This window comes from Amia ocellicauda, chromosome 19, assembly GCF_036373705.1.
Source record: "Amia ocellicauda isolate fAmiCal2 chromosome 19, fAmiCal2.hap1, whole genome shotgun sequence".
Lineage (NCBI taxonomy): Eukaryota > Metazoa > Chordata > Actinopteri > Amiiformes > Amiidae > Amia > Amia ocellicauda.
This window is the reverse complement of record NC_089868.1, coordinates 7,263,291-7,278,224: the sequence shown is the minus strand read 5'-3', so window position 1 is coordinate 7,278,224 and position 14,934 is coordinate 7,263,291. Positions and strand designations below refer to the sequence as shown.

The following is a 14,934-nucleotide window of genomic DNA, read 5'->3' as shown; positions in this document are numbered from 1 at the left end:
AAGGTGGGACAGGACAGTCCGGTGAGAAGTTAATTAGTGCTGTTCTTTCAGCACCCACTGGCAGTAACAATGCACTGCAGGAATGGTACTGTTACGTCATTCGTTATTGCAGCCCATTCGGACCCTCCTTAACCCTTTAAGGGACCCTAAAAGCACCAACACACCAGTTGCTATGATTTTTGTGTTAATGTGGAGGACTGAAAAAATATCTCTTGTGTGTCCATTTTGATCACTGGAAAAAGAAAAAACCGCCTGCAGGAAGTTTACAGTTTAAAGTTTATAATGCGCTGGGATTTCATCCAGGCTCCAATTGCACATGGAAGATGGGATTCTCATCTTGGTTTAGGAACAGCATCTGGACACTTATGGGCTCAAATTAGCGCCATAAGTAACGAATTCAAAATAAAAAATATTGTAAACAAAATTGATGTTGAGATCAAAAATGAAACAATCGAAAGCAAGATGTACAGAATTGTAAACATAAAAAAATAATTATATCAAAAGCAAAAATATATATATTGAAAGGAAATCATGTTAAAGCGAGAGCACTGCAGTCCCTGGCTGCGTCCCAAATCGCACACTTGCTCCCTACACCCTTCGACAAGTGTACACTTTGCGTGACGTTGTGCTTACGTCACAGAGTGTGCACTTGAGTGAGGAGGGTGTAGGGTAAACCTAAAAGCGCTCAAATGGGACACACTTCAGCCCCAGCATTCAGCGCCTTTGCCTTTGTCTGAAAAAGTAACGCAGTCTTTTCTTGTATTTGTATTTAATTAAAATAGTAATAATAATAATTTTGAAATACACTGTTCGTTAATATCACCTCCTAGTTTTATAGGATACTACTTCAGTAATTAATTAAATTATAGTTTCCAAAACATGTTTTGGTTTAACTTTCTAATCGTATATTTAAATCATGATTATAAAATCATTTTATTTATCTATCTACGTATTATTTCCTTGATACATAATTTAACAATTTCTACAACTGTGTAGCTAACATTACATGAATATGCACCCGCCGCTGGTATATCTTCCCAGTTGACGTGTCTCCGCCTTTAACGCAAAGAGTTCTGGGACTTAAGCGCTAAAACACTTCCGCATAAGTGTGCTCTTTTGTACACTACGCTGAAGGGAGCATAGAAGGGCACAAACGGCTCGATTAGGCTCCCTTCACTCGCTCCCTAAGGGTTTGGGACATCCCTTAAGATGGCCGCCGTAGTACTTCCGCCCCACAAGGGAAGGGAACGAGGGAACAAGTGTGCGATTTGGGACACAGCCCCTGTCTGTGGCTGCGAGCCTCGCTTTCGCCGCCGGTTTCTTTGTTTTCGTTTTTGTTTTTTTTCGTTACGAGTTTTGACACTGATTGGTCGGGAGGGCGGGGCTTAGAGGGAGGCGTAGGTCATGGCTCTCCATTGGTCCACTAGGATTGAGTGACGGTTCTTCGTAACCCAATCAGTGATCAGGGTGGGTTGGTCTTTTTTCTGGACTTTATTTTTTTTGGTTACAATATTTTTAATTTTTTATTGGTTACTTATGGCGCTAATTTGAGCCCATAGACTAAATATCTATTTATGCACTACATGGTCAAAAGTATGTGGACACCAGTTCTAATTAGTGGATTTGGCTATTTCAACAACACCCATTGCTGACAGGTGTATAAAATCAGCAGCCACACACAAGCCTAAGATCACCATGTGCCGTGCCCAATGTCAGCTGGAGAGGTGTAAATCTCGCTGCCATTGGAAATGCGTTCTCTGCAGTGACGAATCACGCTTCACCATCTGGCAGTCCGATGGACGAATCTGGATTTTGCGGATGTCAAGAGAATACTGGTCTGGCTCTAGAATAATGGTCTGGGGCTCTTTTTCATGGTTTGGGCTAAGTCCCTTAGTTCCACATAAGGGATATCTTAACGCATACAATGACATTCTAAACTATTTTGCGCTTCCAACTTTGTGGCAATAGTTTGGAAAAGGTCCATACAGAAATGGTTTGTCGAGATCGGTGTGGAAGAACTTGACTGGCCTGCACAGAGCCCTGACCTCAACCCCATTGAACACCTTTAGGATGAAGTGTCACACTTCCACACTACCATTTCACACTTCACCTAGGAGTCTTAGTCTTGGAATCTCTCCCAACTTTCTCTCCACAGGGCAAACAGCTGAACCCCCCACTCCACACAAACATACACATCATCAAGTCCAGCCTTTGCCAATAAACTTGTTCACTCTACTAAATGTTGCCTCTCTTGTTATTGACTAAATATTCTGAAATATAAAAGTTCAATTTTTCACAAGGAATCTATTCCATTCAGTTACTCTTCCATAGCATGATACCTCCCCAGACACTGACTTCCTTCAGCCACACTACAGAAACACGGTCTGTCTTTCACCCCTTTTACTTGAAAGGGCTCAGCAACACTTTCTCCCTTAAGTTTTGAAACAATTGGCAAACCACAGGCTTCCATTCACACCCCTGCTCGTATCTTAGCTTCTCCTTTGTGTTCTGGTCTCCTCATGCTTTTTAGAACCAGGGGAAACAGATGTGGCGTATGAAATGCTTGAATATAGACCAGTTATTTCAAAGATATTTAGTGCAAAAAAAAAAAAAAACTCATTCATATTTAATCCTTTAAATTAAGTAAGCAAACACTGCAATAACTAGATCAATCCCTCTGAATATCACTGTAAATTTAATCTGATTTTTTATGCAGTTATGCTTTATCAAAAACGAAGTGTAGTTCAGATTCTTGTTATTTGACCAGCCTACCACGGCAGTGATACAGGTTGGCTGAATGTCAGTGTCACAAGAGTCCAGCTATTTAAAATGCACTCCTTCATTTTGGCATCAGTGGGTCTTTAGTGTGTTTTCTAAAGCTGCTGTCATTCTCCCTGGATCTCCTTTCAGAAACCCCTCAGCTGGAGAAAACCAGTCTGGTGACAAAATGAAACACCCAGAATAAACATTTGGAAATGGGAAGATCATCATTAATTACTGACAGGGGGGGGGGGGGGGGATATCAACTGTTCAGTAAACTACAAGGAATAAAACAAATAGGTGAAACGGGACAGTGTTTGAGAATGCATGTTAGAGCGGGTATCTGAGCTGGATGTCAGAATGATTTGAGCTACAACTAAGCTTTATGATGCCAGAGAATCAAAGCCGTTATTACTTTAATCATTGAGTGGTGGTTGTTTCATTTTACAAGCTGTCTGATATAAAGCATGGCTAATTGGGTATAAGGTGTATAGACTGAGCCTTTTGAGAGAAAAACAATCACTATAATCCATTTGTGAATATGTAATCTGAAACCAGGAAGAACCCTAATACAACAATTTTATAAAACACCAAACCACTCACCTATGTAAATAATTGGGGTCCTATTCTTATCAGAATGCATTACTCATTTTGTTGAGAAATGTGTAGGCTACATAATTATCAGTTGATTATCTTGTTAAACCTTTGATTCGATTACATGATGAAGGACCTGCCTATACTACTGAAATAGTTCTAAATATTCGTTTCATTACAATGCCTATTCTACTTAACTAGATTGTTTCCCTGTGGCTTCCTAGCACATTTCATTGTAGTTTGAAATAACACCAAATAATGGGCCGCTCTGATTTGATCAAAATGATACGTGGAGCTTCTTACGCTTAAGGTATTTGTAAAACCTGTAACACTGTATTCCAGGACCAGGGCTGTAGATCAATGTTGTTCGCACACTAGGGCAGTAAATGTACCTCATTCTAAACAGCCCTTTTCTGTGCACTGATGCCTGGTCCCAGTTCCTTCAAAGCTACTGGCCAACTTTGAAAAACATGAACAGGGTCTGTCCAAACAGGTTGATAAACCCCCAGAAGAACGGACCTAAATGTGTGTCATTCTATTCCAAAAGCACATGCAGTTCTCCATTTTCACAATTAAAAGCTTTCCATTTCAGATTTACTCTTGTTACTTCTGTCTCTGCTTTCTGTGGTGACTGTTAAAGTGAGTGTGGTTCTGTGGGGTGTAGAGGGAGGCTCAAGCATAGGCCACTGACTGCTCTTGGGGTAGCCTTAAACTGGCCAACACAGTGTGCTGTCAGATGAATACCATACCAAAAGACTGTCAAACAGAATAAAAAACCCCAGACCCAATGCTACACTTTTAAAAATAAGCGTGGTTTATAAAACCAAGATATTACAGGATCACCAGTGTATACAGAAATACAAATTAGACCATCAGAAAAACCATCATAGTACAGCGCAAATACACTCAACATTCACAAACTAGTCTGTAAAAAGGGGATTTGTAAGACATTGCTTTTCAGTTTTTTTCTTCTTTGTTTAAACACATAACCACACTTTTTTTGTCTTTTTTGAAAGCTTTTTCTTTTTTTACATTTTTTTTTAAGTACAACCACCTATAAGCTACAAACATTGTCAAAATGTTTTACTTAGAAAGAAAGAAAGAAAGAAAGAAAGTACAGCACATCAAGGAGGAGAAGAGCAAAGAGATATCAAGCACTTTACATCATGGATTTAGCAAGCAGTAAATCAGCAAATAATAGTTGTGTTTTTTTTTTCATGTAAGAAATACAAGTTTAGGGCTCGCGTATTCAAGTCTTTTTGGCTTACAAAACTCTTTACAAAAATGCCTTGCTCAAACTCCAAGCCTAAGAAGGATGTTTGGCAACCACACGTTTTTAATTTGTTCATTTTTGTTTTGTTTTGTGTTGTTTGATTTTCCTATTCTCTTACAGATTTATGTCCCAAACAAAGATACTCCGCTTAGTTTTCTTCTTCACTCAACACCGTTATCATCATTCTTACCCCCTCCACTCCCCTCTTTTTCTCAGCTAACACAAGCCCTGGGCGATGAAGGAGCCAGGAGCAGCGAATTAAATACCAAACCGAACAAAAAGAAAAAATAACAAAAAACAAACAAAAAACAAAAAGCTCCACCAAGAAAAGACCAAATCACATTCCATATTCACTTGGTTTTGTATGCCCACATATGGTACAAACTCAACAGGTTTCACAAACTAGAAAGAGTGCAGGTCTGTGAACCATCAAAAATGCTCCTCATCACCCAAATACTGCTTTATATATTGTTTTTTCTTAAAACAATGTTCAATGAAAAACACATGGGTATCAAGGAGATACCCCGTGTGCTGGCAAGACACTGACTTTGCAAACAGTCATTTTGTGGGCTGTGCTGCTTTGTCACTCGGGTCAAGCCAAGTTCTCGGCATGGTGACACAGCTGCTGTGAGCTAAATAGAGGCCTAAGTGGCTGTTTTTAATGTGATTTTTGGTGACCTGGCTAGTGGTTCCCTGATGCTCAGTAGATCTTGTTCGACTGTGTAAAAGTGTGCAGTTTATTTTATTTTCAAAAGCATTCTTACACTCCCCTGGGCAGCTTCTACATTGGTCCTCACTACTTCTCTAGCAATTCTCCCTCAACAACCTGAAACGGACAGTTAAGGCAACTGTAGTGATTTGTATTATTTATCGATTTATTTTGGTCTTTCCAGGTAAAATCTAATACCTTCAGATGTGTTTGGTGGCCTTCAGAGTTTATAAGCCTCTTTAAGGCCTTTGTACAACCAGACACTAGGGAAGTGGCTCTCACTCTAGCCATAAGCATTAACCAGTTGGGCATAGATGGACAACTCTGAAGGACTCGTGATGAAAGACACGCTGCGTCTGGAGTTCATATGTTTGTGCAAATCGAGAAGAAAACGTTGTAGTCCCTGCCATTTCAATGTGTGTTTAGCATTGCTACAGAGGTGGAATGACCAGAGCAGTTATTTGCGAAGCAGAGAGACAGCTGAACAGTTGCAAAAGCTGCAGGTGGCACAGGCCTGACTGAACAGGGCAACCGCTAATGGCTAAAATCAGTACTACTGCACACCAGACAGTGACAAAGCAAATAAATCGAATTAGCAAGGCACAAGCCGTTTCGTTTGAGCTATTCTTGGACGTTCCCAATACGCGTCTTCATTTTTTCTATGCAAAGGAAACTCGTCAGCCCCTTCTGTGATCTAGCAGCACAGCCACGCCACCAACACAAATAACACCACCAGTAGACACAGGCCGCTCACAATGTGTACCAACTTCATGAGGTCATGATTACACATAGCACTGTCACAGGAGTGAGAGAAAGTAAGAGTCAGAGATAGAAAGCATCTAGAGAGAAAGATGACAGTAACACAGAACTGAGGACAGTTAACCTTCCTTTTAAGTGCCAGGCTTCCCTAGGACAAGGTTCTGTCAAGGGATCACCTGGTTCCAAGGTTAAAAGCCAAAAAAGATTGTGCTCGCAGGTTGATCAGATTATGTTTCCAGCCTTAAGTAAGATGGCAAGTCCTGACGTCTGCCCAAGTAGTCATCAGCAGTAGCAGCAGACATTGTTTGTGACAAAAGGCGGACAGGAAGGTGGTGATGACCCTGGTATTGTTGATCGTTACAGTAACTAATGAAAAAGAAAGGGGGGGATTGAAAGGAAAATAAAAATAAAAAACAACAAGCGAGAACCTACAGAAAATAACTTTACACACATCAATTTCAAGGGCTGTCATAAAAGCAGGCGAAAGTACAGTGGAGCACACAACCTCCTTTTGAGGACAGATGCACATTTAAAGATGTATTCAAATTCTAACATCAGGTTTTCCTTGCCGAGTTAGCACCACAACATATCCTGAATTGCATCAATATTGGGAGGACAATCGCCCTGCGCTGGTGTGTATGTGGCACTGTGGAGCTTGTGTTAATAACCAACAGCACACAGCACCAACAGCTATTGTGGATGAACATTTCTTCGCAAACCATTCCAGACCAGAGAAACACTTGGCAACAGCTCCACGTTCAAAGCTTTTTCCTTCTCGACCCATAACACCAGGGCTGGGTATGATCAAACTTAGAACTTGATAGAAACTTAGGGCATAGGGGTGTGACAGAGAATACAGCTGTGATGGAGCCTGGCTGAAGTTACCAGCTGGCTGCCATCGTCAGATGCTGTATGTGATCCCACAGAAAAAACAACTGAGCCAGTTTTACTGAGGCTGCTTTTCCTCTGAAACATCCCTGAAGCTGGCAGGTGAAGGAAGGGAGGGATTGGCACGGGCTGAGGTCTGTTGCTCTTCTGGCTGGTAAGAGACTACATAGCACCTTGTGAGCGAATGGTGAAGAGAGCATAGAGAAGAGGAAGACCCCTGATTGTTTTGTGTGTCAGCCCCTCTCAACCCCTCCCTCCCGGGCTCAAAGGGTTGGCTTTTACATCACCGAGAAGATTGTTATTCACACAAATCAGGCCTTCAAAGACCGCTGCCCTTCAACACAGGGGAGTGGGTGCAATAGCAAGGGTTGTACAATTGTAGTTTTCCCCCACCATTAGAATAACATCAGAGAGGTAGCGTACATCTTTAATTCTTTACCCATTCCCCAGAATGACATACGAGCACAAAAACAAACATCAGGAACAAAAAGCATTACAATAACGCAACCTGATGGAAATAAAACATCGAAAACATGTCAAGGGAAGCCAAATCTAGAAGTCAAAAACAAATAATTATATTCATGATCATTCATAAAATACTTGTTCTGAACGCAGACCCTTTTATGGGGTTGCTCAAGTTCATTATTTTCTTCTATGTAAATAAGCCATGACCATCTGCATAGACATCCATTGTAATTCACCTGCACATCTATATATCCCAGTTAATATGCATCCTGTGTATGTGATGTAATCCAGCAGTGATATACGAGAGCAGGAGGAAATATTGCCTACAGTTTTACAGAGGTCTTGCTTTCCACAATGACTAAAAACTGGCTGAACAAATACATTCTCCTGAAGAAAACGTTCTTGCATAGTAGACAAGATATACTGGCAGTTGCAATACAAAGAACATCCAACCAGCAATTTGTGCTAAAGAAAATTACTCAGTCCTGTCGAATTTGGTCTTGTGTTACAGAAGCTATTTCACAAGGTGGTTGTGCTAGATAAGCTACCGAACTAGTGTAACACAACAACACACAACTCTGCGATGAGGAACCATACATCTCAAGTTTCCCTCATGTAAAAGGGAACTTCATCAGCTATTCTCTGCTTGCTAAGGAAACAAACTGATCTCAGAACAGTGGTGCTGTGCTTGCCTGCTCATACACAATCCTCAATGCACCACACATCATGAGGGATCAAGTTCAGGCTGTAATAAGTGAAAGTTTACTGCAGAATATGCAGCACTTTCCTGAGGATTTCCCAGAAGGACCTGGCTGTAAGGCCTGAAAGAAGGTGCACTTATTAAACCACATAAGAAAGAGTACCTGTGAAGACAAAGTTTGCAGATAGACTATTTCCAATTCAAACATAGATTGTGTTTGTCCATACACAAACCAAAGGTCTATTTATTGTCTTCCCAGCCTTAATAAAGATTAATGAGCTTTCTGTGCTTAAATTCGCTCCTCAAATAGGGAGGCATAATGTTTAGGTGATTTTGGTGGAACATAAGTGCCTGGAAACAACATTGTATGAATTCTAGCGGGACTGGTTTTCAGTTGTACTTCTATTCAATGTTTTTATTTGCAAAATGTGTTCACCCTACAAGCAGACAGTATTGCAGGCTCTGTGCCTTAGCATGGAGGAGACGCAGCTTTTGCCACGAAAATGAAATTTTGGGATCATTCAGAAAACAGGGTGGCACTTCCATAGTGAAAATGTTATCTCCGTAAATTCCTTATACACTAAGAAACTGTTCAAACCCATTTCACAATACAATGCATTGTTATATATATTATTGTCACTGTCTGAGGTATCATTTAAGGTAATATTCTTAAGTAGGGAATTTCACTGTCACAATTAATTTAGTTTTATGCAGAGTGGATATCAAATCTTCACTGGGGAATAAGGGAGAATGGCTTTTGCAGAAGTGAAAACTACAATTGTACAAACTCCAGCTGTAGAATGCTTAGAAGGGCTTTAAAGCTCAACCTGAATTCAAGAAGCCTTACTCTGACCTGATTCACACACCCACCCCTCAGGGTTCAGCCACAGCCAAGGACAGCCAAGGAAAGAACAGAGGAAAAGCTTGAGTTCTGGATGGGCAAGAACATTTTTCGGTTGATACAGCAGGATTGTTTATTTTTGCTTGTAGCAAAGTCCTAGCTTGAAAAAGGGGTAAAAACGTCCTCCTGGGGGAGAGAGGGTGTTGTGTATTGCTCCTCCATTCAGTGATCCACAATGTGTTAACCACGTCCTGCAGGGCCCTGGGGATGAACTGACCACACACAAGAGTTGAGTCCCCATTGTTACATTCCTTCTAATCCAACACGCAGAAACAGCTGTGGTTAAAACATTTATAAAATAAACTAATAACATAACTAACACGTTTTTAACTCCTGTTTTGGATAGAACTGATTTTAATTCTCACTAATACAGGTGCATTTAGTTATTTTCTAATATACAAACTGATCTACTTTCCAACTGGACCAGTTTGACAACTGACCTGTAAAAATATTGTTATAGGTGCATGCAGCAAGCCACTTGGAGTTGTTATATAAACCAAATGACAGATTAGCCAGGTTTGACTTGAATCTTATCATATATCCTATGTACTAATTTTCATTTCATTCTTCAAACTGTAGGACAAGGATAGTTATTTCTAGTGTTGGGCGCAATTTTTGGAAGAGGAAATAAAAATGACTGCTAAACCAATGCTATCTTATCAGTTGCAAGAGAGGTAAAGCACAATCCAAAGAATCAAGCAAAGGAAAATATGTTTTTCTTTTTCCTTAATTGAACAATCGAATCAAATCAAACAATGGAGAAGAATCCACAGAGAACAGGTCATACAGGACAACAGTGTTTTCCAAAATATCGACCTCCCCACCCCCAGCTCCCATTGATACAAAAGGGAGATCGTTCAGCCCTGCATTGGGGGGGTTAAAGGGCAGAACAGTGAGGGGCAGTAACACAGTGGAGGGTGCATTACTCTCTAATAAACCTAAACCCAATGACCATATCCCTGGAGCAAATTCAAAAGCACTGCCCCACTGCTCAGCAGCCCTCTTTGTTGGTTAGAAACAATACCCCAGGTTTCAGAATTTTCAAGTTGATTTTTCTAGAAGAACAAAAGCATTGTTGTCTCCCTTTCCCTTGTCTTGGTTTGGGAGCACAAGTGCTATTAACCACTCCCTATGTGAAGCCCATACCAATCCTCCAGTTTCTGTTACAGACCCACCTAGGCAAAATGCGTTCAAAAGGGTATCATTTTATTTTTGTATGTTTTTACGATAGCAGATAGTATTATTTATTTTAAGAGAACGAAATGTTCCTAACAATATTTAGGATTTTCCAGTGTTGCAACTATATTTAATTGTGATTGTGATTCTATGCAACATAGATATTATTTATTATTATTATCACAAATAGCACACTTTTGTCTCCCACACACTGCACCCCATGATCTGATTCTTCATAGTATTTTGATATCTCTGAGGTGGCTGAAAAATCAGACCACAGTTAGTTCAGCTGAGATCTTCATTGCCAATGGCATCTGAAATTAATAGTGGCTGTTAAAAGCCATATGCACATGTGAGCTGCTGTTGTTGAAATACATTTTGTGAGCACTGGGTGTCTTTAAAAAATCAACTATATATAAAATCATAAAATCCTTAAAAAAATAATAAATAGACCAGTAATTATACAACATCTTACTATTAACAGAGATGAGCAATATCAGGCAAGATATTGCTCTGGGATGATAAAGATGCTTTATGGCAGAAGATGTGACATATGAAGAGTCAGATCTGAGCAGGTGTAACTGAGATGTATTCGGAGGCCTTGGGTCTTTACAGTTCGACAGGTCTGTGCTCTCCACAGCTCTCTGTGTACACACATCACTCTGCTTGTCAGCACCGAATCACACTTTCACAGACACTTCCATATGGACAGACTGGCCTTCTATTCTCAAACCAGGGAGATCTGAGAGGTTGAAACCCCTGAACACATACAAATAACGCAAATAATAATAATAATAATAATAATAATAATAATAATAATAATAATAATGCAAAGTAGCTATAAAGTGATAAGTTACACAACATTCATACCCAAGGATAGTGATGCAGGGGCACAGAGAACTTTGGGAACCTCCTGTATTTGCCCAACCCATGTTGTTTCCTCTTCTGTGTCTGCTGTTACCAGGCTATATATATATATATATATATATATATATATATATATATATATATATATATACACACATACATTTACATACTTGTGAGTATCAGTTATTCTTTAACTTGTGAGTATACAGTTATCCTGTTTGCTACTAGAATGCCAACTAAACAATCAGACTGGGATTTGTGGGAATGTAGCAGCTGGTGCATATTGAGGTGATTAAGCATTACTCACTAAACAGTAGTTGGGCTTTATTTATATATTCCCTTCAAGAGAGAAATCAATAATCTAATCTATAGCTGAAAATGCTGGCAAAAGTATATCTGAACTATATCTGAACAGGATGCATACATGAGGTTTGGTTATAGGCCATAGGTTATAGGTTCTCATCAGTTTTTTTCAAACTTGTCTTCAATGGAGGATGGCTCCTGTTGTTACCCCTTTAAATAGCATCTCCTCTTCTCCCCAGAAAGCTCAATCAGCACAGTTAAACAGATCGGTTGTTGCACAGCTCTTCCCAGTTAACACGCATCAAAACAGATTTGACATCAGAAAACCCCCCTGCAAGTTTAAAACCCCTGAGGTGGCGCTGTCACACTATTTCTCATAAAGGGAAACCCGGTTGTGTCGTTTTATAGAGCTCCAATTCCAGTGCTCATTAGAACTGCCTGTGAGTGAAAACACTTCAAACACAGTCATCAATACTGACAAAAGAAGAGTCACAATTCTCCCTGAATCTGTACTTATGTGTGGTTTCTGGTTAGGAACGGTACCGATTGCAGGCATGTTTAAAAATATATATGCAGTTAAAGGGACTTTGCACTGTAGTTAGTCAGATAGAAATGATTGAGTGCTAAGATGGAAAAGAAGCCTTCCATTGATGATGAAAGGGGAGATTTGGAGGACAAAACACCACAAGACGGTGTCGAGACAAGCTTTCTACACAGTCAGGATTCAGATAAAAGACAGCATCCACAGCATCCTCTCATCGGTGTTACAGGATCTTCCTTCCTCTTTTTCACCTTCTTGGTCCCGGAATTAGATGGACAGCTCTGAGAAACTGGAGGGGAGGGCTGGCCAAGACACTTCAGCTGCGTCTCAAAGGGGTGGCCGCACGTTCACTATTCTTCACTGATGCCAAGGTCCTGATCTAGTCCAATGAAGAGTTCAGGTGTCTGTCATACACAGAGCAAAGGGAGGCAGCAGGAACCTCACCCTGGGACACAAGCCCAGGGAATGTGTCTGCCGCCATCTAGGGGAGAAAGGAGGTGGAACAGGGTGAGGGCGCCCCTTTCACATCAGCACGAGAGAATTTGGTCCACGCGGTTGGAAGAGGGAGGAAGCTGGGGTGATGTCAGACCCAGGGCTGGCTGACCACTGGAGGTGCTGGAACAATGTGGGGGGAAACGGGGGAGGGGGAAAGGAAGTTCATGCAATGGAAGATCTAAGGCATGTCTCGGATGGCAGGGGGCTCTGTATCAGGGTGTTTTATTAAGACCAAGATGGGTTCCCAATGCCCTGTGAACTTTGACATCCGAACACAGGGGGAATTAAAAAAAAGTCACTGCTCAGTTCAAACTATTCGGAGCTCTGTGCTGAAAAATGCAGGGTTTGACAAGTGCTGCCAGAGGTTTACTTTCTGGGTTTCAAGGTGAGCCTATTCTTATATACATGGATAACTTTCATGATGTCCTTAGTGTTTTTTTTTATCCAGTTGGATAAATTCAGCAATTTATTTAACCTTGTCTAGTATTAATATTAATTCAATCTGATGTTAAAAAAGACAGTTTGCAAGATTATCCAGCTTCAACTCAACAGATGGGTCTGGATGTTAGTTCAATCTTTTGTCAGTTGTTTCCCAAGAATTGGGCTGTCTGAACAAGAGCAGATGTGAAGAAAATATTGTGAAAAAGCTTCCCATGAAAGGAAAACCAGAAATGAACAAATGACAAAATACAAGAATAATAAAAAGGGAAACTAAGAGGTAAAATATGGCTCCACTAAGAATATTCTGAAGGGCAGTTTAAAAAACAAGAAGAAGAGGAAGAAAACATTGGTGAGATTTGTAGAGCTTGAATGGGTTGAACTAATCAAACATACCTCTGCAGCTGCTTGACAAAACTGGCGATCCATATTGTTTTCAGTTTTTGTTTGATATCCCCTAATAAAACAAGGGGCCTTTTACTTCTGAACAGATTTAGCACTTCAACTTTACTTGTTGTAAATCATTATAATTGTAAAGTAATTATAAGGAGGCAGGAAATTAAGGTTCTTCCTCATTAAGACTATGCCTAAATGATTTGGCTATAGCCCAGTTCTAGAACAGAGCAAAGCTTATTTTCTTATTAAGTTTGGCAAATTTATTCTGAGCTCTCCAAAGACTGGAGGGCATAGAATAAGCACTTGGATATTTGATTAATCTTTGGTAAGCAGCTCCAACACTGGGTGTGAAGGTTCTGCAATCTGGGATTAGCCTGCAGCAGCGCCACCTTAAGGTTTTAAACAACTACAGAAAGTCCCCCGATACAATACAAGGCAAAAGCCAAACATGCTTTTAACCTTGCCATTTACAACACTATATCAACGTCATTGCACAGAACTCAAGCCATTCTCATTTTCATAAATTATATGAAAAAAAAACTTTCAAATCAGAATAATATATATTAAAAAAGTAAAAAATAAAGCAACATCACCAATGACGTATGTTGTTTTCTTGTCTTTTTTGTAGTTAGTTTTTTTTTTTTTTTTGTGTGTGCACTTTTCCTGCAAGTGCACCCAGGGTCATAGATTGTATTAAACGACTTAATGAAGAAGAAAAAAAAAACATGACAAAATCTCCCTAAAACTAAAACTAAAAACCAGTTTGACCCAGCTGAAATTGGCCCAGGCTGAGTGTCTGAGTGAGCTTTGTTTATTGTCCAGTGGCGAGTCCATTGCTCTTATTGTATATATTTATAGTACTTTTTTCTCCTGTTGATCCTGATATATATATAGAAATGTTTGTAAACAGTCTTGGTTTTTATGTATCTTCAACTTATTGGCGACATAAAACTCAAAACAAACGAACAAACATACAAACGCAACAAATACAAATATGTAAAAAAACAAACAAAAGGGGAAACTCCAGGAGAAAGTGGCTGTTCTGAGAGTGTGCGTGTTTGTGGGTGTGTTTGTGGGTGTGTGTGTGTGAGGTTTGTGTATGTATGCGAGTGTGAGAGTGTATGTGTTTGTGTGTGAGTTTGTATGAGAGTGTGTGTATGGGTGTAAGGTGCGCAGAGGCAGCTTTGTGGCAGACTGAGTGGAAAGCTGAAGAGAGGCAGAAGGCCTCAGGCTGCGAGCAGGAGGCTCTGGGCTCAGGTGTAGGCCTCATCGTCAGTGTCTTCTATCAAGACCTTGGTGTCTCGGGTCTTTGACCTGCAGGGTGAAAGACAGTCCAACAGAAACCTCATCAGTGTGCACGGTTCTGAGGCTAATTATACTACAATTCACCTGAAATTTGCAGTAATAAATATGAAAGTGTTAGTCACTTTTGCTATACTTTATGGCAATAAATAATAAACAATAACTCACAGTACCAACATGTTGTTTGGTTCCTTAAAAAATAATTGATCACTAACGTGTTTAGAAAGAGACCCTTAGTGGCTATTATAGGTCTCCACTGTATATACATCTAATATACTTCCTAGTTTGGCATACTGTCTTATTTATACAGAAATCATGGAAGCATACATTCACTTAAAATTTTGCATGAAGCCAAACAAGACCATAC

The 14,934-nt window shown here is 40.1% G+C and overlaps 1 protein-coding gene across 1 annotated transcript in view; it reads right to left on the bottom strand.

The window, feature by feature from the left end:
• Window positions 1–4,145: 4,145 nt before the first annotated feature.
• LOC136714928 (xenotropic and polytropic retrovirus receptor 1 homolog) overlaps window positions 4,146–14,934 on the bottom strand; it is a 155,716-nt gene continuing 144,927 nt past the window's right edge. Inside the window, exon 15 of the mRNA XM_066692559.1 lies at window positions 4,146–14,579. Coding sequence (XP_066548656.1) covers window positions 14,519–14,579 — 61 coding nt within the window. The 3' untranslated portion in view covers window positions 4,146–14,518. The remainder of the gene's footprint in view (window positions 14,580–14,934) is intronic.